The sequence below is a fragment of the Halichoeres trimaculatus genome, unplaced genomic scaffold, assembly GCF_033239565.1.
Source record: "Halichoeres trimaculatus isolate MK-OKI-2021-1 unplaced genomic scaffold, fHalTri1.1 fHalTri1_scaffold_22, whole genome shotgun sequence".
In the NCBI taxonomy this organism is placed as follows: Eukaryota; Metazoa; Chordata; class Actinopteri; order Labriformes; family Labridae; genus Halichoeres; species Halichoeres trimaculatus.
Window position 1 is genome coordinate 20949350 of NW_027437200.1, and position 26496 is coordinate 20975845.

Here is a 26496-nt window from a genome sequence, read left to right on the forward strand (position 1 = left end):
AGCCCCCAGCACCTAAACACACACACACACACACACACACACACACACACACACACACACACACACACACACACACACACACACACACACACACACACACACACACGTACACACGCCAGTCACAAAAATAAAATGTGCTTATAAAAGCGTCAGTGAGTGTAAAATAAAGATGACTCGAGCTCAGGTTGAAAAGTGTTTTGTTTTTATTGAACCTTTCCTAAAATACACACCAGTTTGGCCCTTTCACAATAAAATCCATCGAACCATCAGCAAAGGATGATTACATTCACAAATCCTCATCCAGCAACACAGACTTCATCTGGATTTCCATAAATATTTCAACAAAAAATCATGTGCACTGTTCAAAACTCACACAAAACATTTGATTTTCTCTGGTGTTGTGATGTTGAAAATGTTGAAATATTTGTGGAAGCTGTGATTGTGACACTTACAGAAAAACTGACTCAGAGAGTAAGACGTGTCTGATTAACACAGATCTACAAGTGTCTGTTTCACACTGTGATGTGTTCAGGAACCAACTATTAGTGTCAGAAAAAGCATTTTTACACAACTACATGGTTTTGAGCTTGTGCACAACTAAAGACATTTCTCATCTTCTTTATGCATGTAGTGACGTACAGTACACACGTATATAAAGGTTGTAGAATTCTGTACATTATTTGCTGCAAATGACACTTATAGCACATTCTACGGTGGCCCTGAAGTGCAAAACATGACCAAAAAAAAACAAAACAAAAATAAACAAAACAATTATTGAAAAGAGTTCAAGACAAAAGAAAACAGAACTAGACAAACAAAAAGAAAAAAAACCCCACAAAAAAAGAAACAAAACACAAATAATTTAGGAAATGTGCAAACAAAAAAAACAAAAAATTTCACAGAAAAAAAAACACATTAAAAAAGAAAAAGCAGATAAAAAACAGGAAAAAAGCAGAAAACAAAACAAAAAACCCACAAAAAAAGAAAACTCAGCCACAAAAAATCAAAATACCACAAATAAAGGAAATGCGCACAAACACCCCAAAAAAAACAAAAGAAACCAAAAAGAAAAAAGACAAAATGCCACAGAAAAAAAAACATATGAACAAGAAAAAATTGAAATAATTAATAATATTTAAAAAAGAAAAAAAAAAACAGAAAATATCCACCATCACCCCCCGAAAAAAAAAGAAAAAAAAAAGAAAAAAAAAAAGGAAAAAACAGGAAAAAAAATAAAATAAAATAACACTTCAACAATAAGAAAGAAAGGAAAGTTGAATACCTATGGGCATGAGAATCGTCTCTGATTGGATGGATGGTTTAATGCATTTTGAATAAGCTCGTCTTCCTGTGGATGTTTTGTTTGCATGTTTTTATTTCACTCCTCGTCTTCTTCTTTGTTGGTTGTTATGGATTGCACTTCAGGGCCCCCGTACATTTCCTCCTGTGATCATCTTCCCAAATCTTTCTTTTCAAACACTTACGATAATCCCTCGCACATGATTTCGAAATCAACTCGTAACTTTTCCCATGTCGCACATTCAGAAGCTGATAGTAAGATTAGCACGTTTTCAGACTCAGCAATGCGACCTCATCAAAAAGCTGACGGCGTTTACAGAACGGTGTGAAAGCACCATCCTTTTCCTGAAACGCCTTCGCATCAAACCACTTTTAAAACTTGTGGAGTCTTTCCAGGCTTTCCTGAGCTGAAAAATTTAAGAGTGAGGCCGAGAACACCTCACATGAGAAAGCAAAGAAAGTTTCCCCACAGGTGAAGTCGCGGCTTGCCGAGTCTGACGTGTTCGTACATTCTGCGGACGCTTCTCTTTGTATTGATCGTATTTTGGCTCCTGATTTGCAAACAACACAGACATAAAGAAAATCCAGTGTAAAACTCAACATTCACGTGATCATCTCACAGCGCCCTTCAAAATAAAAGTAGTAGCAGAAGCACATTGTAGTAAAACAGCAGAACATTCAGAGGACGAAATCATCACATATCTGTGATCGTCTGATTCGGACTGATGAGGCAGAACAGGAAGAGTGTTTTCATACAACGAGACACAAAAAAAAAAAATCACAATAAGAATCCTGAATCAAAAATAAAGTTATTAGTGATATCATTAAATGATTATGACTGAAATATTCTGGTTTGATGAATGTAAACAAATCCATCTTTCCAGACTTTTACTGCCCGGTAAAAACCTGAAAACGTCCAGTTTTTCAAAATAAAAGCTGAGAAACACCTGAAAGTGATGAAAATGTTTGATTTTACTTTTGATTAAAGTGGATAGGTAGTTTTAAGACTGTCAGAGATATGTAAGGTAACTTTGAGATTCATTTTACGTTAATGATGACAATTATTTTGAAAGTCAAAGTTGAGGAATTTCTGCAACTGAGGTACAAATTTGATCAGCATTCTGGATCTTTTCAAAGTTTTCTTCCTCATTTTCCCGTCTCTCCACCTTCTGATGCCTGCTATGACCCGATTAAGTGTAAACCAAAACAAAACAAAACACGTGCTCTATTTACAGGAATGAGATATGAAATAATTTAAAACTGTATTTACATAAAAACAAGAAGAAGGCAAAAAGTGAGGTGTAAATGGTTAGTGCTAACGTCTCTTAGCGGATCGTAATGTACCGATTAAACCAGCTATGGTATGGACTCAATATGTGGTTAGCATCAGCTAATACTTCATGCTACAGGTGGAATATACAGAGAATAATCCGGAGTTGGTTCAGCCTACGTTAGTTTGAGTGTCTGATGTGGATACGACGCTTTGCTACGGCGCTAAGAGCCAGGAGTCACGAGGCGTTCAGGTGCAGACATTCCTCTTTCTAGTTAGCAGCATGCTGATTTATGTGTATCTAAATATTCTCTATCGTGAAGGTGGCGGCGGTTTGTACAGCGAAGCAGCGGCAGCAGCGACAGGTGGTCAGGAGGAGTGTTTTCTTTTCTTTACAAAATACGCTGCAGGTGTTCGGTCTCACTGTGCGCTCTCAGGTGGGTTTGTTTCAACGGGTCTGTCTAACCAATCAGGGAGCTGCGTCTGGATAGGTCCACGTTGCTGGCGCTGAGTCCCCGGCAGTCTGAGAATCCAGGGTTTGCGTCCTGAAAACGAAAAGGGGACTGTGAGAATGTAGATCACCATCACTTCAGAGCTTACTCAAAACTGAAAGACGTGAAATTAATAAATTTGTCTTATAAATTAAGTAAATGTAATAATAAAAATTGAAGCAGATCAGAACAACTAAATTAAATAACATTTCAAAGAACAGCTGGGTCTCATATCCACAGCGTTCCCTCCTCACTCATGGTTACAAACGGTGTCACAACAAAAATCAGCTCTAATTTCATAACTTTAGTAACCGTGAGTGAGGAGGGAAGGCAGTAGATATGAGACTCTGCTGTACATTGAAATATTGTTCTTAAGGAGGCACAGGTTGTCTGAGCCCCACAGCGCTGACTGGTGGTCTGTGCTCCATGGCACAGGGTCTTGTGCCTATTGATTTTTGCAGTGGATCTAATGGTTAATATATTCACAAACAAAATGTTTGAGCTATCATGCTATTTAGGACAATTTTGAAAATGTAAAAAGATAAATTTATTTATTCTGTACACGAAACCGCGTAGAGCACAGACAGCTGGTCCATGCTGTGACGCACAGACAAGCACATCTAGAAGTTCAGCAGCAGGGTCTCATATCGACTGCGTCCCCTCCTCAGTCACGGTTGTGCTTACTTAAACAGTGACAAAAACTTAAATCTACTCAGAAATCATCAGTTTCAACACTGAAAACATTTGAGTAAAGATTAAAAAAATGTCTCAATACAAGCACATTTTAAGTCTAAAAAGACATTTTTACTGAAAATAAGACAAAAACACTTGATAAGATTTCTTTTTTTGCAGTGCATGAGCTGGCAGTATTTTGTACCATTGTGACATAAGGATGTATAAACAACCTATTCACTATTTTGAGCTGTACTTTTCTCATGCTTGTTTTCTTTATCTGAACAAAAACAACAGAAAGAATGAAGGAATAAAAAAGGGGACTTAAACAAATGAAGCCTGTACCTGTGTGGTCTCCTCAGCGCTCTTGTTGAGGAAGTTCAGGGAGCTCGCCCTCTTCATCCTGTGTGAAACAAAAACAATCAGATGATCAACCAGAGGTTCCCAGAGAACAGCTTACATCATTACCGCATGATGAGGTCATCAGCAGCAGCCTTACCCGGGGTTTCTGGGTTCTTGTGGTCCGCTGCCCTGCAGCTTCTTCACCAGCATCTCGCTGCTCCTCCTCAGAGCGTCGCGGATCTTCCCGAAGGAGCCGCTGCGACGCAGAGAGCCGTTCCCGTCCTGAAAGAGGGAGCAGAACATGGAATCAGTCAGAGTTTATCAGACTGGACATGCAATGTTTTTTGTTTTGGCGTTCGTTAACTGACCCCGTTCCACTCTGCAGAGTCGTCGCCCTCGTTCTCCCCCCTCTGTCCCCCCGGGCCGTTGATTCCCTCCCTGCTGTGTCGTCTGTCCCCACCTCCGGCTCCCCCGTCCTTCAGCAGCTCCACCACCTTACTCTGGTTGATGGCGTCGATACCCTGAGACAGAGGGGGAGGAAAAGAGAGGGGGTTTAAAAAAAGAAAAAACAGAAAAATGAAAAACAAAGAGAGATGATGAGGAAGAGAAATAAACAGAGGAAAGGAGAAAGACAGAAAAAGAAAGAGTGAAGAGAAAGGAAAAAGAGAAAGTAAAAGAAGGAAAAAGAGAAATAAAGAGAAAGGGGGGAAAGAAGAGCAAGAGAAAAAGGGAAAAGAGAGAAAGACAAAAAAAGGGATGGGGAAGTGACAAAGAGATAAAAGAGAGGTAGGGAGAAATGAGAGAAAGAAAGAAAGAAAAAGAGAAGGAAAAAAAAGGAAAATAAAAGTCAAACAGACAGAAAGGAAATGATAAATAGAGACAAAGGGAGACAGGAAAAGAAAGAAAGGAGGATAGAAAAGGAGAAAAGAAAAAGAGAACAGACAGAAAGGGATAGAAAGAAAGAAGAGAAAAGGAGTCGAAAAAAAAGAAAAGAAAAGAAAAAGGAAAACGAGAGTAAGGGTTGGGCGAAAGAGAGAAAAGGAGAAAAGGAAAAGTGAGTGAAAAAAGATAAACAATAAAAGTCAAACTCCCCTTTAAACTCTTTCACTTCCTGTCAGATGGTTCGTCTCAACATCACTGAGCCTCAGCAGGAATGTGACACCGTACAAACCAGAGCCCTGAACCCACCACAGAGTCCAGACGACTAATCTAAGAGCAGTAACTCACCTGACACTTTCTGTGTGTGTGTGTGTGTGTGTCTGTGTGTGTACCTGCTTGCGTGTCTTGCTGGCGCACTCCTCCAGAGTCTCTGCAGCCTCCAGTTTTCCCTGACGACGGTACAGAGCTCCCAGACTCTTCAGGGTGGTGTTCACTGTGGGGCTGAAGAAAAAAACAACAGACGATTTTTACTTCCTGTTCAATGAGCGCTAGCTTGGTGCTAACGTACATAGGGAATTCCATTAATATGCTAGCGGTTAGCATACATCAATAAATCTTTTTCCAGCAGAATGTCAACTTTCATCACCAGAAGTTTACATGCCACCAGATTTTTACCCATATATGTGTCATGCTTGCTTGTGCTTATTCAGATTTAGATGTCTGTGATGCTGAGTTTTTCAAAATAAAAGCAGGTTTGTGTATTTCAGGACTAAGATAACAGATGGTGCTTTCATAATTTTGGCACATTTTTGTGATTGGTTTTAGTGTTTGGTGACACTTAAAAAATATTGTTGATTTGTAAAATAAACAAGGGCCCGAGCAGTGAGCCTTGGGGGACGCCACTTTCCAACAACCAGCTACAGATCTGATTTAAGGCTGGACAGTCACACACCAACTTCCTGTTTGTATCAGATATGACTGTATGTGGTGAAGAAGTATTCTTCTTCTGTGGTTTCAGCTTAATGGAGTCTCACCTGTCCACCTTACAGGCCTTGTACCAGCTCCCGTACTCCACATAAGGGCCCGAGTCTTTGCGGTTCCCCTGAGAGCAACAGGAAGAAGAGAAAGCGAATGAAACGTGAGTTAATTTATCAGCTTGTTGAAATCAAGTTGACGTCAGGGAAACGCGGCCGGCTTGGACTGACCTTGCTCTCCTCTCGCTCCTCTGCGTGCATCCAGATCGGCTTGTTGTCGTCTGTGGAAAGAAGACACAGAGATTTATAAAAACTCTGAGATGAATGAGATTGAATTGAATTCCACATGTTGGGTTTTCTCTGACTATGCGGCGCCACATTCCTGCCATTGCTTCGCCTCGTGCTGGACATGTGACACATTAGTGTTTGATGAGCTTAACCACAGCAGGAGGGGAACATGGTAATTAAGCTGCTCCACACGCTCCCATAGCATGAACGTAATCCTCTGACCCACTGAGAGGGCTGAGGGCGAGAGCAGGGCGCGGCCAAGGGACAAACCCAGGTCCAAAAAAAGTTAATGCCTAAACTTCCTGTGGCTGGTTTGGTCCACACTGAATTTTACGTAATGTGTCCTCTTCAGTTTCGGTTTCTACTCACTGTTAACGGATCCAAACTCCTTCTCGTGTGCTCGGGTCAGGATCTCTTTGTAGAGCGCCTCAGCGTCTTTGTACTTCCCCTGCTTCAGGTAGCACGTAGCCTGAGGAGAAACCCAAGTTTTTATTCATGAATCTGAAACAAAGACTCCACTCTGGTTTCAAAGGACACACTTTAGGGTTTTTAACCTGCATTACACAAACGACCAGCAGGGGGCGAATTCACAAAAAGTTTATAAAATATGTAGCACAATGTCTAATTTACCCAGCAACTAAACTGGGCCTCACTTTAGACATAACTACACTGCCACTGTCAACCACTTCGCAAGATGGCAGCCTAAGTTCAAAACTTAAAGAGGGGGTATAAATTAAAGAGGGGTATTCTGCTTTCAAATATTTTAAGTGAGATTTAAACAAGACTTGCTGAAATGATGATTTTGTTACAAAAAAATATCCTAACGGGAAAGAATGAACCTCAAACGCCAAGTAGGCTGGCCTATTAGAAGGAAGGGGGTTTGTGGATCGGGGGGGCCTTAAAGAGACAGTAGCTAAAAAAAGACACTGAAAATAAGGGTTTTCTAAAACACCAGCATGAGCTATAAATCATGAAAAGCTACTTTAGGGATACTGGAGGGACAAAATAAGGACTTAAAAATTCTTAAAGAGTGGGCACAATACCCCCTCTTTAAAGGATTTTAAAACAGTCATCACCCAAAATAGGACCTGTTGTGCCAAATTTATAAAAACAATCCTAAATCTCATCCAGTGACTTTATAACAGAGTGAGAAGAAGAACAGTTTTCAAAGTGAAGCCATTATGCTAAGAGCTCCCCCCGGTGGCTGGTTGCGGTATAAGTCACACAGATCATTTTCTCCATTATAGCAGATGAACATGGTCAAAGTGGAGAGTTCAAACATGCAAACCCACCAGGTTGTTTTTGGTCTTGGCCACGTTGGGGTCATCAGCTCCCAGTTTGGACTCGTAGATCTCCAGGGCCCGCCTGTAGTAGTACTCCACCTCGTCGTACTTGCCCTGGTTCTGACACAGCAGCGCCAGGTTGTTCAGCTGCTTGGCGACGTCAGGGTGGTACCTCCCCAACACCTGCAGACACATTCCTACAGTTAGCGTTTATTTTACAGAAACAAGGGAGCGCTTCCTAGTTCCTGTGGGTTTGTACCTTCTCTCTGATCTCCAGCGCTCTTTTGCACAGAGGCTCCGCCTCCTTGTATTTGCCCCTCTTGCCGTACAGAACAGCCAGGTTGTTGAGGGTGGCGGCCACAGCTGGATGATCCTTCCCCAGAGTCTTCTCTCTGATGGCGAGGGCATCATTCAGGAGGTGAGCGGCCTCTTTGTACTTGTTCTGGTCCCTGATGGTCGAGAACAAAAACACTTAATCTCCATCTTTGACCAGGATCCACTGAGACCTCATCCCGTCAGAACCCCACCTGTACACGAGGGCCAGGATGTTGAGCATGGTGGCCACGTCAGGATGATCATGTCCAGACGTCTTCTCCAGGTCCTCCAGCGCCTGTTTGCAGAGCGGCACAGCCACCTCGTACCTGCCCTGAGAGGCGTACTGGATCACCAGGTTGTGTAGCGTTCTGAGGCGGGCTGGGATCTCGTAGCCCCCCTGCTGGGCGGCGACCTCTCCGCTGGGCTGAGCTAACGGGCAGAGAGGAGGGAATCAAACCTTGGATCTTACTGACATTACCTAAAGGAACTAGGAATCTTTAGAGGAACCAACCAAGAACAAGGGTGGAAATTTGGTTCCTGGAACTATGTTTCGTCCTCAGAAAGTTCCTGCTGTTCGAGTAGTATATCTAATAATCTATTTCTGACACTGAGATAAATCCTCATCATAGTGTCACAAAACGTTACAGAGGGCAATCACAATCAGAAATGTCCTGCCCCAAAAGTTCCTGGAACTTTTAAGAGTAGTTTTCATCAAGCAGGGACTTTTCAAATGGGAAGAAAAACTGCCCCAAAACTAAATTTAGACCCTCATTCCTGCTGATGAACGATGATAAACATGATACACGATGACATGATGAGTCCCTCAAAAGGTTCCCAGTTCCTGCAGTTGAAAAGCACCTTTTGAAGACTTCCTTCATGAATTAACGATGACATGGTCTAATAACAGCGTCTGACGTCATACCTGGTCCCTGGTCGTCATCATTTGGAAACAGGTCATCCAGACTGTCTTTAGAACTGTCCCCTCCAGTCCCGCCCCCTCCACCGCCGCCTCCTCCAGAGCTCTGGCTTTTCTCCTCCGATGGCGAGACGTCGTCGTCGAACTTCTTAATCTGGTTCATGAACTCCAGGTGCTTCTTCTCCTCCTCCAGCTGGGCCACGCTCTGCTCGCTGCGCTGCAGTTTGTGCTGCGTGCCCGCCAGCTCGTCGCGCAGCCACTGGTTCTCCTGGCAGAGGCGGCGGACTTGAGCCCGCAGCTTCTGCTTCTCTGACTCCACGGCGCTGAGGTGGCTGGAGAGCGCAATGATGACCTGGAGGAACAGAGGCCAAGCAGAGAAACTCATTACATGACTGACGACAAACTCACTGCGTCTGTGTACTAGTCCTGAGTCTGACCTGAGCCTCCCCCAGACCCAGCTCGATGGCCTCCAGGCTCTTACGGAGGAGTCCGGACTTCTCCTGGGCGACGGGCGGCTGCGTGCAGTCCAGCAGCGAGTTGAGCAGCTGGGCGTGCTCGCCGCGCAGCGTCTCCAGGCCCTGCATGACGGCCTTGGTGTTGAGCACGATCTCATCCTGGCTCAGTCGCTCGATGGCTTCTTCGCGTGGATACACCATGGTGGACATTTCCTGGTTTCAAACACCCTGAGAGAGAAGAAACAGAACATGAGGACGACGGGAGTGAGGTTTGTTTTTTATCAACGGGACAAAGAAACAGTTTCTGCTGCATGTGTGTTGGGTTTGACCTTTTCAGAGGTCTCAAAAAAAAAGAGGAGATAAGGAAGAGAAACAGGGAGGCTGAGGAGCGCTGATACAGACGGAAAGAGGATACATAAGAGAGGAGAACTGAAGAAATACTTCATGATGAAGAAGGTCAAAGCAGGACAAAGCTTTAGCTCTGTGCTGAAATCACATGACATGTAAAAAACAAGATTTTTTTTTCTTTCCATATGTAAAAAAAGTTCTTGTTCAGTTTCTTGACATAAGAATGACGACTTATAAAGAAAAACCAAACAAGTTTTTTTGGAAACCCTTCAGCAATTTGCTTTAGTCTTTCAAGGTATCATTTTAGTCTTTAAATATCCTGAAACAAGACATTTTTTCTGGACTTTTCTTTTATATTTCTGAGATTTGGGTCAAGATTCTGACTTCGATCTCAGAAATCTGTAGCGATGGGTACTGAATTAGGTACTTTGTAGGTACCAGCTGACAAATAAAATCAAAAGGTACCATGTTTAGGTACCTAAACGCATCCTTGTGACTGTGAGGGAGTGGAAGAGTAGGAGATTTTCCATGCTGGACATGAACACAGCATTTCAAGGTTATATGTTGAAGAATAAATATGTTAAATTGAAAAGAATTTAGATGTTATTATTAAACAAATTGATATTTTCTAACCACATAAACACACAAAAGTACCAAAAATTGGTACCGTTGAGTACCGATACTGATTGGCAGGAACCAGGAACGGGCACCGTATTGTTTCAAATGTGAAACAATCCCTAGATAAATTGTGGGATAAGTGGGATAAATTTTAGAAATGTGCCTTTTTTCTACGTAGAACTCTGACATTACAATAATTATTCTTAGATCAACTATTTTTTATTCTGATTTTAACCTCAAGATATTGTGATTAAGTCGGATATATGATTATTTTACAGAAGTCTGGGTTTTGGGAGTTCTCTGTAATTTTTAAAGTTTTTTCAATATCTTGAAAGACACAAAATATGACAATGTGAAAATCATTTTACCCTATTTACATACTCATATAGGTGACATTTTTGTCTTTTCAGATCTTAAAATGAGACATTTTTTCAGAGCTTGTTAGATAAATGTAGCTCTAATAAAAATCAGACAACTAATTGTTTATATTTGTCTTTTTGCGGTGTAGAAACAGCTCGACCACAGCCTCTGCTCCCATCAGCTCTGCAGCACTGAGGCCACTTTGAAAGCAATAAGGTGACCGTGCGAGTGAAAGTGGTGTGTGTTTACACTCATTCAGATTACAAAGGATTCCTCTAAGCCTGAAAGTGACGCAGCAGCAGCAGCAGCAGCAGCTTCCAGTGACCGCTTCAGCCAATTAAAGTCAGACAGAGCAGCTGTTACCAAGGAGACTCTGACTCAGAGTCAGGTGATCGTGACAGAATCACATCGCAGGGCCTGGTTTTGGATATCTGGATACATCCTGTTTTACAGCTACTTTGTGTTATTTATATGTCATGATAAGTAATAAAAGTTTACAGAACATGCATGTCTGATATCATTGAACTGTGGAGAACATTTTCCCTCAAAAATGTCTTTTATAGACAGAAACCATGCGTCAGATTAAAGAGATTATGAACTGAAGGGTGTCAACATGTCATTTATAACTCGTACATAATGAGTCATAATGAGTGGGCATGAGTCATGATTTTCTCCAATTTAAATGGTTGATTTTTGCTTGATGGTAAAAATAATTCAATACTCCACATGACCCTTATCTCATCTTAAAAAGTGTAGTTTTTCAATTTTCATTGTTTTTAACCAGCCCCTTGTTGTAACGTGACATAACCGCCTGACAGTGTACGTAGTAAATCCATAATATGTTTGCTTTTTCCCATCAAATGGCAAATGTTGATGAAAAAAATTAACAAAATAAAAAAAAATTGCAAGCAAAAACTAGAATACATATGAATATCAGATCAACCTAGCCTTCAAAAGCTTATCACAGTAATTTTGAATATTTGAATAATCACTTAATAACAAACAAACAAACAAAAAATGTATAAATGTTTATAATTTTTCCATTATATAACAAAAGGTTTCATAATAGCTTAAAAAAAATTCCAAGTAGCACGTAAAACATCTACGAAGAAACAAACAAAAATTTAGGCTACATGCAAACTTTGCTAAGTAAAGCTAGTGGTTGACTTACGTCATATCTAACTTGCCTTCAATAAATTTGCGTTTCAAACATTTGAATAGTATAAAAAAAAGTATAAGTATAAAAATATCAATAATTTGAGTGACTTTTTTAAAATCATTTTGAAAGCATATTTTCCAGTTTTCCTTTGCTAGGTTTCACTGGAATAAATGCTAACATCATGTCTAACTAGCTAACAACTTTGCGCAGTAAACAAAAAACAAATAAGAGAATAATCAGCGAACTGTTAGCAGTAAATACAGGATTTTTACTTAAAAGGGGGATTCTAGATAATAAAATCTGCCTAAAACACGACAATCTTTTTTTTTTAAAGCGGTACATTTACGAAAAACAGACAGCTAGCTCTGTAAGCGTCACTTTCCCTTCTGAGCATGCGCACTGCGACTCGGCTGAAAACGAGCCCAATGCAGCAGCAGCAGCAGCAGCAGGACAGAGCAGCCATTTGTGCAGCATCGTGACTTTCTCCTCCTCTCCTGCTTTGATGGAGGAGACGCACCTGTTCTCCTCTCCGGCACCCTCACCCCACCCCTCTCCCCCCTGTCTGTCTGTCTCGCGCTCTTCCTCCCCCCTCCCTCCCAAACGCCTCACACACTGACTGCAATGCACCAATATCTAAACCGAGCGTGTCAACGCTTGAAACAGGAGCCGTTAAACGTTAGGAAGTAGCATCACAGGATTCATGTCGTTACTGATGAAGGCTGCTCTGTTCAGAGGGTTCACAGGCAAAGATAAATAAATAACTGAGCCGGTGTGTGGATGAATGGGAAGATGGATGGGTGAGGCCTGTAGGATGAAGGCGGAAGGGTTTGGCTCGGATCAATCAAGGTGACTGACAGAGAGAGGACAGCACAATGAGGACAAACCCTAAGACACGACTGATTCAATAATGCTAATCCAATGCAAATGTCTGCGTCCGACATGTTAACTGTTTGTAAACAGAGCAGGCCCCAGCCCAATACTACCCATCCTTCATGTGTACTGTGACTGTACACGATGTACTTCATTAAAATACAAACAACATTTCGACAGCGCAGCATCATAAGCGAACTACATGCGCGTGCTCCAGATATGACATATTCACGAGCCTCGTCGAGGATGTAACGGTTAATTCGACAGCTCCTGTCAAAAATATATGTTCAAACGATCCGACCACGACATAATGCTCCTTTAAATACATATAAACCGTGTTTTTACCTGCATTGAAGACAAATGCGGCGCTTTCTGTCCCTCGAACAAAGCGGTAGGTAAGGAGGACAGTGTTGTGATGCTCCGAACAAACCAGCGTTAAGTCTGACAGTGCAAAACAAACTACTTCCGGAAAAGGGGTTTTCAAAATAAAAGAAAGCAAAGTAGGTCGGCTGCCAAACAGGTTTATATAACGTGGAAGGTTTCACAGAAGATGGAGTGAGCATTGATACAGAGAAAAACAGTTCTTTTTCTGCTTTGTTCTGCGTCTCTTTGTTTCGGTGACCCTTATGGCAGCTCCAATGACACCGGTCAAGCTATCTAGTGCTATACCCTTACAGCTAACCTTCCAAAATTATTAGCTGGGTATAAAAGGGACTTGAATGCATATTTAAGTAAAAACGGAAGAAAAAAGTTTGATTAAAACATTTTATCAAAGTTCTGATCAGATACTACTGTATATGGTCGGGGTGAGCATGATTGCTGATGTAAGTCCAGGTAACCTACACTCAAGGTTGCACAAAGCCTGTAAAAACTCTAATTTATTAGTTAGGCCTTGCTCACACTGCCTGCTGAAAATGCAGTGATAATCCTACTAATGTTAATTAGGACCTGGCTCCTCTGTACTCAGCCACACAATTTTAAAATCACACATTTAAAATCATGTATTGTGTGTGCATATGTGTGTGTGTGTGTGTGTGTGTGTATATGTGTGTGTGCGTGTGTGTGTGTGTGTGTGTGGGTGGGGGGAACTTTGGGTTGGAGTTTGAATGGGGGGGGGGACTGTTTTTAACATGTATAGCACTTTGATGACACTTGATTTGATTAATTGCACTTTATATTTAAAGACTGTATTTGACAGAAAGTACATGATCTTGTCTAAGCTTATGTAAATGTCTATTCATCGATTCAGTGATTTAAAATCCATTTGAATTGTAAAAACAAAAAATCCAAATCTGAAAAAATACAGTTTTTGGATTAAAAATGTAATTATTTTTATAAGTTAATTAAAAAAAAAAACAAAAAAACATTTGATTAATGTCTTATAGAAAGCTTTGAGGTTTGGTTAGCATTAGGTTGCTAGCCAGAGAGTGTTGGTAATGTATCATGATGAGGACACCCCTTTTTGGTTAGCTTATGCTAAACCCCATTTGCTGGAATCAGTTTAACAGTGCAATAACATGTCCAATCTAAAATATATCCGCAGATATTTTCCCTATTTCAGTCAAAATGTCAATAACTGATAACCTCCTCAAGGGCCAGAACTGACCGTTGAAGAGGCTGTTGTTGAAATTCAGTTGTCATTACCTTTATTCTGAAGGCCGCCAGACGCGCGAAAAACCGTTAGTTTTCCTACTGTCAATTTCACAGTCCTCTCGTCATTTGGCAAGCCAGTGTCAGCCAAAAATAGCTACAGCAGCACTAAGTTTCAATTAACGTAACTAAAATCAAGATACAAAGCTACAAATTAGCTTTTGGCTGCCAAAGCGAGCAATTATGAGAGCTAACGTTTCCTTTAACTCACCCCTGCGTTTTTTTTAGCAACAGTGGAGGACAGCAAGGAAACTTTTCATCATGTAAAAGGTGAGTTACTGTCCATTCTCACAAAAATACTCTTTAGTTTTAACCAAAAATGATGAGAAAATCATGATATGCTACTCATAGCTAGCTTTCAATCTGGTAGCATCCTTTATCAGCCTCAATTTGATGGTTTAGCAAGTATTAAAACTAAAGATTAGCTTACTTTGAGAAGCTACCGAGTTAGCTATTATTTTTTAAGCAGCTAAAACTGAGTGGAATTGTTTTCATAGGAAGATATTTTACTCAGTTCAATGAGTCATGTTCAGTTAACACTTAAACTGAAATTTTTGTTGTGTAAATAAGTTGCCTTATAATAAGCAGGATAATGAGTTGAGAAATTCCTTTATGTAAAGACCAGACCTCCTACTAGGGTTGGAGTCTTGCACATCCTGTCAAGCCTGCAATGTGCTGTAACAACCTCGTCATGATATCCCTTACATAAAAGCCTAATGAATAATGAAAGAGTTTTTTCACAGCACAGGATGTACGTGGATGTGAAGCCTCTTGTTGTGTGTGTATATAGTCTTTGAGCTCTGATGTCAGCAGAGGCTCCTCACAAAGAGGGTGAGGGCAGTGAGAGGAGCAGTGAAAGGCTCTCTGTGTCCCACTGACCTGCACATTAGAAAGGAGGTGAGCCCCCACTACGTCAGGGTTTGGCATTCCACATGCGCATGTGGAAGGGTAGGGAGCTCCCAGAATCAACCGGAACTAAGTTATTCATTCAAAAACAAAACAGTGAGGTACAAATCAGCAGTATTTTTATTTTAAAAAACAAATGAAACAATAAACACTTCCACTTTTCATCCCACATCTGTTTTGATTGACAAACGTAATCATGAAAAAGCAGTACTACAAAACATGTTGAAATTAAGAAAACAAAAACTGGAATACAATATAACAAGTACTATCTGATATGTACAAGCATTATAGTTTATTATTATTATTGTTAAAGGCAAAAGGCAAAAAAGCTGAAGACTGCTGCTGAAGAAAACAATGGCATGTGCAAAATACTCTCCACAAGCTTAGGGCGTCCTAAGACCCGGCCAGGCGGAAATCTACTGTTCCCATGAGGACAGACAGCACATTTACAAGCTGTGAGGGAATGGGGACAGTATCCTTTAAGATATTTTCAGAAAGCTAAGCTTGTGGAAGCCTGGTGAAGAAGACTCTCTCATCAGAGGGTCGTTTAATCTGAGGACGGTGGAGAGAGAAGACACTGCTGATCACTGACGGAGATTATTGATGGACCAAACAGTTACTAATCTCTACCCACGACGAGTCAAAAAGGACAGAGGAACCACCGCGACACCGCTACAAACACAGGTCGACACAGGTACAGAGGTACAGGTGAAAACACACAGGGACGAGATCAAGACTTTAGCACGGAACAACCAGAGACTTTAGAAAAACATGTAAACGGTAAGAATGAGGGGAAAGATACCTGGGATATAAAACAAGCAAAAACCTCACTCCCAGAACGTCTCTCACACATTGAAATGCTGACGAGTATCACTGCTGCAACCAGGAAAGAAAATCCACAAATATCTCCGAATATAATCACAACTTCTTCACATTGTGGTTTTTGGCAGTGATTTTGTTTTTACGCCTCTTTCGGTTCATGAAACAGGGGCATCAGCCGACCTTTAGCTGACCCAGGAGGCATCAATAAATTATGACTTCATACAATTTAAAGGACGACTCTAAAACCTCATTGATGCAATAATTAGGCTAGCGACACTACAAGGCAGAGAGTGTTTCGTGTTAGTGAGGTTATCCGTAAGCAGTGGACACAATAGCTGAAGTTGAACATCACACATCGAAATTTTTGAAAGACTTTTACTTCCAAATCTTGTAATTTATTTCTCAATTTTGGTGTCTTTCTGTGAGTTAGCTTCCTTAAACGTGACCTTTCTTAATTTAAACTTAAAGTTTAATAAATAAAGCTAAGACATGATTATCTAGAAGTTATCACAGTACATGATGGAAATAAAGTTTTGGGTTGCCATCTAAAGAAAAAAAACTTGCAGTGACATTTTTTGGCCACTTGGGGCAATGGTAAAAAAGGATTGTCTGGTGACCAAACACCAACATTTTTTGGGACTGAGTTTCTGGACACCAAAAATTCAAGAAAACTGTTTACATGATAGTGGTAAGACCTGGCGATAGGGTTGCGTGCACAAGGTCTGGGTTTGAATCCATCTCTCCACTGTCACTCTGTTCTTTCCTTTTAGCTCTGTTTTTGGTCTCCACCACCAACAGCTTCACTGGCTACTTGCTTGTGTTGTCTGCAGTTTGGTGTGGGAAGCTTCGTTAAATAAAATGTATTTCTTTGGGACCAATAACCAAAAATAAGGCTAAAATATCTAAAGACTTGTTCCAAACAGTTGGGATTCAGTTTTGGTGGGGTTGTTTTTTGGTAGGGACCAACTTCCTGGACTTTTGGCTCTGTTTTTGGTCTCTACCACCTTACCTTTACAAGCTAATTGCTAGTTTCTCTGAACCAAGGCCAGTGCCAGCTGTAGTAATGGATCAAGGCATGTTAGGTAGCAGGTAGGGACTGTGTTTCTGGAAACGATGAAGCTAAGAACATCATTTACTTGCTCTTAGCTTTGTTTTTGGTCTCCACCACCACTAGATTAACAAGCTTGTTGCTGGTCCATTCTTGAGTTTGGTGCTGGTGGCAAGTCTAAATTCAAAACTACGAGCTTAAAGATGCTTAAATATCTAACTTGATACAAAATTAACAGTTTGGTTCAATTTTCTGGTGCTTCTTTGTTTTCTAGGAACTCTTTGATGACAACATATACAGTTTAGTAAGTGTTGCGATCGACTGTTTTCAAAACTAAGAGAAACTTTCTGAAAACTTGGACTCCAGACCTGGCAACCCAAAAGTTATTCCCGTTGATACACCAAAGCAAAACTTTATCGTATTTTTGAGGATTAAATAACAAGTGGTCAAAAGTGGCAAATTTGGGGATTTGTACTTGTCTGTTATTCAAAGAACGATGGTTTCTCCTTGTCTGTCGAGCCCTTGTCTGGTTTTCAGCGGCACATACAATACACCACAAGTTTTTCAAAGGTTGCATTCAAGAAGCCTCCTCTTCTTTACTTGTTGTCTACATGAAAACTAACTCTTCCTCCTGACTTAAAAGTAACTGCACTGACCTGGTGACACATTGTGAAACGATCAGCCGAAAGTTGCGCAAAACTGTAAACTGAACTCAATACATTCAAATATTTGGACGTACTGAACCGAAAGTTTGTTCAGCTGAGACACAGAGACGAAAACTGTACTTGTGATGAAATACAAAAGAAGCACACTCTGCCACCAAACACACACGCAGTGAACACAAGATCTTTCCGTCACATGGTAGAAAAAAATAATCCTATTTAGTCTACTAAGTTTTAGACCACGTTACATTTTTGTCACCACACACACCAGATACTGCACACTCACGATTCACCTCACGACATCTCAGAGAAAGCATGTGGCACACTGAGGAAACTTCCTTTCCCTGCAGGAAGAGGATTCTACGAATTCGCGAGCGGGATATTGCCGATGAAGACATTTCGATGGGTTAGCTTGCGAACAACTTTGTGCTTTATTGCGTGTTGGCGTTTGAGCGCCATATTTGTAGTTGAGCCTTTCTCACTCTAAGTTTGCATTCTGTTGTCCTCATGATGAATTTCTCACCAGCTCTTCTCTGCAAACACTCTGATATAAATCCATAAGTGCATAGCAAAAAAGAAGCTAAAGAAAACTGCACTTTCCGCTCGCTTCCTACCACCCTGAAAACCTCTACCAAAAACGTACACTACGCATCACAAGAACACCTTTTGAAGGGAAGTCTTTTTTTAAACTATTTTTCACTTGAGCACGATAAAAACAACACTTCCCATGTATAGATATTTTTTCTTCTTTTTGTTTTTCAAAGAATCAAACATCGAAATTACTTATTTTGGTACAGAAATAAATATTTTAAACCACATGGAAGCCCTTGAACTTAAATCCATGAAGCCTGTTTTGACGGATGTGTGCCGCCGACGCGTCTGAGAGCACGTGGAGGTGGAATTCATCACATGCCGTAAGCGAAACGGACTCTTCTTTGCGTTTTTCTCATGCAGAAACTGAAGCCCTGATGCGTTTCCCGTGTGTTTTTATTCATTTTTCCGGCACATGAGCGGTGTATGTGTGAGTCCAGAGCATGCAACGTGTGATTCAGGTGTTTTGAGGTGAGCTGTGGGACCCTTGACGGTCCCCCTTGGAGTTGAAATCGGTGAGTTGCTGCATGCTGTTGCATTCCATAGAACGGAAACGTAAATGGCAGTTAACTATTAAACTTGTGCTGTAAGCCCCTCGAACACACACATACACACACACTCAAACACACACGTACAGTACATTCACATGTGCATGCACTCGCCATTCACACACATCAGGGGCGTTAAAGTGACTAGTAACAGCGCTCCTTCTCTTCCTCTTCTTCCCGAAAATGAAACCAGACGACTGAAGCCAAACTGAAAGGAAAGAAAGAGGAAAGTCTGTCTGCTCTGCGTCTTCCGGAGACGCTGACGGATGCGGTCAGGGGAGTCCGAAGCTCCTAAGACAGAGGCTTGCTGTAGCCAAAAAGTCCAACAGGTAGGTATTTGACGTGCGTGGGCCACTGAGCTGCCAGCTGGAAGAACTTCACGTCGTTCCACTCCACGCCGTCTATGGACACTGGGAACAAAAGAGGTGACATGAGCCAAAAGAAGAAAGTGAAACCAAAACAAAAGAAGACAGAGAGGTGACAAAAATTCGGGGTTACCTTTCAGGATGGTCTGCTGCTGCTTGGCAGAGCAGATGAGGCGACTGATGCCCTCGATGACCTGGCTCTTGGAGTCCACGTCCTTCTCTTTGGGCTTCTTTCCCAAGAAGATGGTGGGAACTGAGGAAGGAAGAGGACATTTGTTAAAGTAACGATTGCTTAGGTCTCTTTAAAGCCCCGGTTCCACCAAGTTTAAGTTCGGTTCATCTCGGTGCGGCAGGTCCCCAAATTACCTATCCGTACCACTTTTTGGTACCCTTCTGTTGGGGTGCCAGACATACCCATCTGACCCCAGAAGGTGGAACTAAAAACACAGACTGATTGGTCGAAAGAATCACCACTTACCATGCAACAGCCTTCTCTGAAACAAAGTTCGATTGCGCTTTGTAACAAAGAGCCACACGGAAATCACAAAGAAGAGGAATTGCTGGATGTCTTCCATCATTGCTCTTTGTTTACTGTGTTGCGTTTTTCTTCTTCGGTGGATTTATTTGTGGGGTACACTTTATCAGGTTGCTATGCCGCCGCGCTATCACTTAAGTGACGCAGCTGTCGGCACACTGCCTACCAAGAGAGGGCATGGTAAGCTGGGAACACGCAAACAGGATCAGGCCTTCCCGATCCGATCCCTACCAAACCGCACTGATCCGTACCGGACCACTTGGTGGAAACAGGGCTTGACAGATCTGCATCGTTCTCTTCTCACCTTTCTTGTTCTTCTCCTTGGTGACCACCGTCATGGCCATAGTGCTGACCTGTGCTTGAGTGTCACTGCTGCCCCCTCCTGGTAGCCTGCTGACCTGCAGCGAACGGAAGACGCTCTTCAGCGTGTTCTTGCAGCCTGTGTCACGGCGCTCGCCCTCCCGCCGCTTCTCAGCCAGCGAGGCGAGCCAGTAATCCACCTGCAGGCCGATGGCGTCCACGCCATGAGACATGCTCGGACTCCTGAGGGGAGAAATAGATTTATTCAGATAATAAAACAAAAACTGCGAAGTGGTGAACGCTTGTTTTCATCAGTGAACTGGAGGACTAGCAAGTGTCAGATTCAGAAACTCTGCGGCTGAGGGAGTCTGTTGGAGGATTAACCGTTAAATTTGGTACATCATGTTCAGCTGGAGCACCAACTGCACGCTGCAGAGGGTGAAGTAGAAATATTAGATAAGGCTCAGCTGCAGTCTGTCAGCTCTGCAGCAGGCAGAGCAAAACTTCACTGAATCAAACATTATCACCTCGACTGCAGGATCGGAAAGCCAATCGAAAAAGGAGCAAGGGTAAAAATTAAACATGGAACTGAAAGTAAAATAAACACGTCAGATGTTTTTGGTCACATTTAAGTGAAATCTAAGGAGCGTCAAAGGAGATGACGAGGAGGTTAGAAAAATTAAACAAGAAAACTTTAATCAGTGTTTCAGGTCTTTCTTGTGCAAATCTTTCAGAACAGTTTAAATTTAAGCTACATTTTTCATTCCATTATTCAAAATGTTGTCTCACACATTTATTTACTTAATTTTAAATTCTAAATAATTTTTCATTTTTTATTCTTTTTTTTTTTTTTTTTTTACATTTTTCTCTTTTATCCTTTTTTGAATTAAAAAAATTCAGCATTTTTAAAAATGTTTATTACAGATATAAAAACTCTAGGTGTTCTAGGTAGGGTGATTAGGCCCACAAAAAAAAAGAGTAAGTTTTTTCTCAGAAATTGGAAAAAAAATAAGTCATTGAATTCGGAAATTTCAGCTTACAGTCAGAATTTATCGCTTGATTCTTGAATGCTGAATTCAGAATTGTCCGAAATAAAAGAATGTCTTTAAAGCATTTTTTCTTTGCTTTTTCTTTTTTTGTATCAGACAGTTCTTCTGGATCTAATTTTTGAATAATATCCTAACTTATTTCTTTAAATTCTGAATTTAAAAAGTTTATTTTTTTAACAAAATTTGGAGAAAAAACTGTAGAGCTTCTAACTTCAGAATTTTCATATAACAGTAAGTATTTCAAGTTTTATCTCTGAATGTTGATATTAAAAGTTAGACTTCTAAGAAAACAAAAAATTACTGACTTCATTTACACAAAAACAAACAAAGAAACGTTTTAAATATTTCTTTTTTTTGCTTTTATTAGACAGAAAACCTAAAAGGAGATTTTTTTGTGAAAGAACAACTAACATGAGAGGTGTTGATGTACCACTTTTTGACCACATGGGGGCGCCAAAGTTGGCACCAACAGAAAGTGAATAAAACTCTGACTCTGTAGCTTAAAACTTGTCTGATTCAAAAACATTTCAACGGATTTTTCTTCGCTCAGATGATTTTCTAAATAAAATAGAGGGAATGATAAAATCCTGGTGTTGAAACCAAAAGGTGAAGAGTCTTAACGTAATCCATTAAAGTGAACTGGAGATGGATGAGGTGTCTTACCCTTGCACTGTGAGCACGCTGCCCATAGAGGGGGAGGACGGGGGTGTGGCCGCCTCTTTAATCATCCCTGTGGGTGAGCCGTGGGAGGGGGGAGACGTGGAGGGAACAGCCAAGCTCACTGCCACGCCCTCCTCTGTGTCTCCTTTAAAACAAAGCCATTAACTGTTAATGAAGCTGGTCGAATAAAAACATGCGACATGTTTGAGAAACGAGGACTCTCACCTGTTGGAGACTGACCAGACTCGATGAGACCGACTTTAACCACCTGGAAAACAAAAAACCACGTCAGAAACATTCCTACATCAGCAGCAAGACTCTGTTTTTAACTCCTGAGTAAATCTTACCCCGATGAAAGGAATAAACTTCTGGTAGGAGTCTTCATCTCGCCTGTGAAGACAGAAAAAGAGAGGTTTTAAAAACACTTCTGAGGCCGCGTTGCTCGTGTTTGGTGGTGTTTAAACTCACGTTCTGTGTTTGCAGGTGAGCATGGCCTCAGCGATCGGCAGCTGGTGAGTGACGGTGGCTCCGCTGATGTACTGAGCGATTCTTCCTGCTACGTCCAACTGATCTGGAAGATGCAAAACAATTAATTTCAGGAACTAAAGGGTCAATAAAGGTGTGTTTGTGAAAGAAAACGTAAATATTTGGAACCTGTCTGTGGTGGTTCAGAGCGGGTGAAGACGTCTCTCCACGCTCCATCCAGGAAGGAGGAGCTGTAGCGGTTATCGAGGGCGCCGAGGTGTTTGGCAACAGGATGGGAACCTGAAGAAGAAAGGTGTAACAGAAGAAAAAAAGGGCGAGTTCGAATGATGAGACATCTCCCAAAATAAAATTCACCGCAGTATGACTCAGCAAGAAAAAGAAGTCTTAATCAATAGAGAAACATAATGAGACTCCCACCCAGAGGCACCACCAGGAAGCGCATATGGTTGAGCCAATCAGATGTCTTGTTGGCAAGCTGAGTGACGAAGAACTGCAGGATGGCGCCCAGGTAGCTCTGGCTCCCCACCGCCGCCACTTTCACCGGACGGGGCATGGATGAGTTACAGTTACAGCTAGAGAGCAGAGAGAGGGAGGAAGGTGTTACCAGAGATGTGTGGAGGCGGATTTCCTCTGTCGGAGTCTCATCCATCAACGCCGGCGAAACAGACGATAGAGCAGCTCCACCTGAGAAACGTCCAGAAATACAACTACGAGGACTTGGAAGAAATATCTGATGAACGTATTCAGATGTTTGAGACAAAAGTAGAAATCTTGAAGAAATCTTGACATTGACTCATTGACTATTTTCAAATCCCGCCCAAAAATCCCTTTTATCTCGCCTCGCCTACTCAACCCAATCCATCTATCTCATCTGTTAAATCTATTTCTTTCAAACTTTCTTTTTAACTTTTGTTGAAATGCTTTTAAACTACGTTTCGTAAGGCATCCTTGGTTGTCTTGAAAGGGGCCTTGAAATAAAATGTATTATTATGATTATCAAATTAATGTAATATGAATAGGCAAGGCAGGTTTATTTGTGGAGCGCAATTTGTACAAAAGGCAATCCAAAGTGCTTTACAGCTAAAATAAAATAAAATCACAATGAGGCAAAATAACATAATTCCATAAAACTTAAAAATCACAAATCAAATGAAACAAAAAGCAAGGGGTGCAAATAAAATCGTTTCAGTTGTTCTATGTAAAGCCAAGACGTGTTTTCAGCCTGGGATGTCAGAGTTGAGCATCTTCACATCTTCTGGAAGACTGTCCCAGATTTTAGGAGCATAAAATTGAAACGTAGCCTCACGGTGATTAGTCTAGACTCTAGGAACCAGCAGGAGACCCTTCTCTGAAGTTCTCAGAGTCCTAAGCCGCGTTTCCACCAAGCAGTCCGGTTGCGTTCATGTCAGTACGGCGCGCATTTTGAGGCGTTTCGACTGACTTGTCCTGGGACGGATCCCCAAATAATCAAGACGAGCCGTCCCACTTTTTGGGACCATTTCATATGCGTGAAAGAGTGAACCAATCTGATCCCAAAAAGCGGAACCACAGGTTTAAATCTACGGACGACTTCGCGAGGAAAACTCCCTTTTTTAGAAAATGAATGGAAGACTGAACGTGCCATGAACGACCTTCCTCGGCATCATCGGCGAGGAGGCTGTACATAGAGAATGAACGGTGCCGTAAGAAACGAGGTGTTCTGACTTGTGTCTGAGCAAATGGCAGCTAAGGGGTTCGCGGGGACTCCCGAGAAGTGCCACTTGAAGTGCAAAGAACTCTGTGCCGAATACGCAAAAGTAAAGCACCACAACAGCCGGGAGTAATGTACAGAGTTGGTTCATATGATTCTAACATGTCAGACTTTGGTGCGATAAAACAAGCTGTATTTATACTTTCCAAGTAATTTGTTTTGTAAACTTTGAGAAAATGTTGGCTCTAAGGTGTTTTTGTTTTGAGGTGTTTGTTTTTCTACCCTCACACACTATAAAGTGACAAACATGTCACAATCGTATAAGAACTGATCTCTGAACTGAATTGGGCAAGAGTGTAGGAAAAACAGCAGATTTTATTCGTTGATAGGCTGTGCTTTTGCTTTGGTTTTAGGGTGAAACGCAAAAGTATTGTTTCATTTTAGCCTCGCGTTTACATGAAAACTGTGTTTTAGCCGACCTAAAACGCAAACTTTTGAAAACAGCCTTCAGAGTGGACACCATTGCTGGGTACCAACTACAGGCCTGGCATGCTTACAACAGCCTTTTTGGTCCCTTAGTGTTTCCGTGTAAATGCAGATTTTTTTTAAACTGCATTTTAGTATTTTCAGATGAAACGTTGCTGTGTTAACGGGCCTAAATTGCACCAAATTATATTGCACCATATTCTTTTGTTACTCATTGTACCGCACGGAAACGCACTGGAACTTATTGCATCACACCTGGAGTCCACCTCATTGAATAACCACCCATAAAACAAAGTCATTTGTTTTGGTTTTGTGATTCTCAGAGAAAATAAAAAAGAAAACAAATAACTTGTTACATTCTATTAATGTATGAAACACATGGTGGTGCTGATGTTAATTTACCTTTAGCCTCAGCCTCTGTCTTTCTACATAATGGAAGGAATTCTTACATTTTTAGTTCAATGAAATTAATTTCAAGAGGGGATCTAAAGTTTCTTTTGGTAGGAGAAATGAATTTACAGATAAGGAATCAGGAGGAGGGAGAGATGTGGAGGCTGAAGGACAAGAGAAGAAGAAGGTCAAGCAGAGGATGTAAAACAGAAATAAGGCTCAAAGCAGGAAAAAGACGAAGACGATGAGTCACGCTGACAAACAAGGGTGCCTTGAACTCTGCGTGTGTGTGTGTGTGTTGTTTGTTTCTGTGTGTTCACTTCAAGAAATGCACTCACAACTTCTGGATGCGAGTGAGCACGGCAGACAGCACGGCCTGGATCTCAGCTGCCGAGCACGTACAGACCACCGGGTGCCTCTGCACCTGGAGCTGCTCGGCAACATACTGCAGAAGAAGAAGAAGAAGAAAAGTGATACAATCAGCCATAAAATATTAAAAGACATTTTACAAACACACACACGCCGAGTCTTACCTGTCCCTGCCAGTCTGTGCCGTTTACCAAAATCAGGCTCTCAGGCAGCGCCGAATCCGACAACAAGATCTGGTTCAGCTGGTCGTACACCACTTTCCTCAGGAGCTACACACAAACACACACACAGTCTAAGTACATAACCCCCTACAGTGACACATTTACTCTTCTGATGACTCATCAGTGCATACATAATTCATGTGGGAGCTGCAGGCGAGTCAGAGATTATCAGGACGCATGTGAGCTCTTAACTTTTAGAAAAGGAGCGAGCGGAGGATGCCACAGAACAAAAGCAGCAACAGAGTAAATCCCTCTGAGGGAGCGCCGAAGCACAAAACGAAGATTTACTTCTGTGTGCCGGAGATTAGGAGACCATCCTGGAAAGACTCACCGGCGTGCTGTGCCCCAGCTCCGGGGATCTCTCGGAGTCTGAGCTGTTGGTGCGCTCGCTCAGCGGTTTGGAGAGCTGCCGCTCCTTCATGGGCGTGCTGATGCGCTTCTGTCGGGGGGTGTGGCCTCCGTCCAACCTGAGTGGAAAAACAGAATGGTTTAAGTGCAATCTTAAAAACCTTGTTCAATGTTTCTGAGCTTCTGGTGTAAGCAAAAAGCACTTTCCCTCCAAAACCTGCAGTTTTCCCGCCTTTTTCTGTTGGCATTGTTTATCATCCAGCTGGCATCGTAAGACGTTGTGTTCCAGCCTGAGTTGAGATAAACTCAAAGAGGAGGTAATCTGCACATTTCAAGCTTTATGTCCTCCCAGCACTTCAGGAGCCTCCTCTACTGTTGCCATGCCAAAAAGTCATTTCCCTCCCTTGTTTTTAACAAAAAACGACTAATTATAAAGTCTGGCTATCAGAGTCTGAAGTGTTGCCATGACATAGCTATGAGGCAAGCTAGGCTAGGCTAGGCACATATTAACGCACAGTACCTTAGCTAGCTTTTTTTGGCTGCTGGTGTTTGTGAAAATAACTTTTGCCCAAACCTGCAATTCTTTTTCTTTACCAGCCAGAATAAGTCTGAATTTTTAGGGCATTTTTGTTCCCACAGCACTTTGGAAGCCTCCTCCACTGTTGCCATGCTATAAAGTAATAATACTTAATATTTAATTCAAAATGACAAGGAAATCAGAGTCTAATATGTCACGTTGTGACCTTACTATAAGGCAGGCTAGGCGCTAACCAAGCATGTCTTTCACTAACTGCACGGTCTTGAAACCTTGGCTAGCTTTCCTTAGCTTCT

The 26496-nt window shown here is 41.7% G+C and overlaps 2 protein-coding genes across 2 annotated transcripts in view; both read right to left on the minus strand.

Moving 5' to 3' along the window:
• Positions 1-189: 189 nt before the first annotated feature.
• klc2 (kinesin light chain 2) lies at positions 190-12985 on the minus strand. Its single transcript, XM_074662000.1, has 14 exons — positions 12885-12985; positions 9167-9412; positions 8736-9081; positions 8026-8242; positions 7758-7947; positions 7508-7681; positions 6585-6684; positions 6159-6208; positions 5988-6055; positions 5346-5454; positions 4443-4595; positions 4232-4356; positions 4078-4135; positions 190-3114 (listed from the first exon to the last, which is right to left on the minus strand). The coding sequence occupies exons 2-14, from the start codon at positions 9392-9394 to the stop codon at positions 3031-3033; spliced, it is 1902 nt and encodes a 633-aa protein (XP_074518101.1). The 5' UTR covers positions 9395-9412; positions 12885-12985; the 3' UTR covers positions 190-3030.
• A 2212-nt stretch (positions 12986-15197) lies between these two features.
• pacs1 (phosphofurin acidic cluster sorting protein 1) overlaps positions 15198-26496 on the minus strand; it is an 89794-nt gene continuing 78495 nt past the window's right edge. Inside the window, exons 13-24 of the mRNA XM_074699266.1 lie at positions 25649-25784; positions 25261-25365; positions 25066-25172; positions 22579-22733; positions 22330-22440; positions 22144-22246; positions 22023-22065; positions 21901-21943; positions 21679-21820; positions 19971-20209; positions 19265-19384; positions 15198-19176 (exon numbers count right to left, since the gene is read on the minus strand). Coding sequence (XP_074555367.1) covers positions 19058-19176; positions 19265-19384; positions 19971-20209; positions 21679-21820; positions 21901-21943; positions 22023-22065; positions 22144-22246; positions 22330-22440; positions 22579-22733; positions 25066-25172; positions 25261-25365; positions 25649-25784 — 1423 coding nt within the window. The 3' untranslated portion in view covers positions 15198-19057. The remainder of the gene's footprint in view (positions 19177-19264; positions 19385-19970; positions 20210-21678; positions 21821-21900; positions 21944-22022; positions 22066-22143; positions 22247-22329; positions 22441-22578; positions 22734-25065; positions 25173-25260; positions 25366-25648; positions 25785-26496) is intronic.

Coding starts and splice junctions, on each gene's coding strand:
- klc2 (XM_074662000.1), bottom strand. CDS start 9,394: ATGTCCACCATGGTGTATCCACGCGAAGAAGCCATCGAGCGACTGAGC. Junction 7,682..7,757: donor CGCTGGAGATCAGAGAGAAG/GTACAAACCCAC, acceptor ATGTGTCTGCAG/GTGTTGGGGAGGTACCACCC. Junction 6,685..7,507: donor CCAAGACCAAAAACAACCTG/GTGGGTTTGCAT, acceptor GTTTCTCCTCAG/GCTACGTGCTACCTGAAGCA.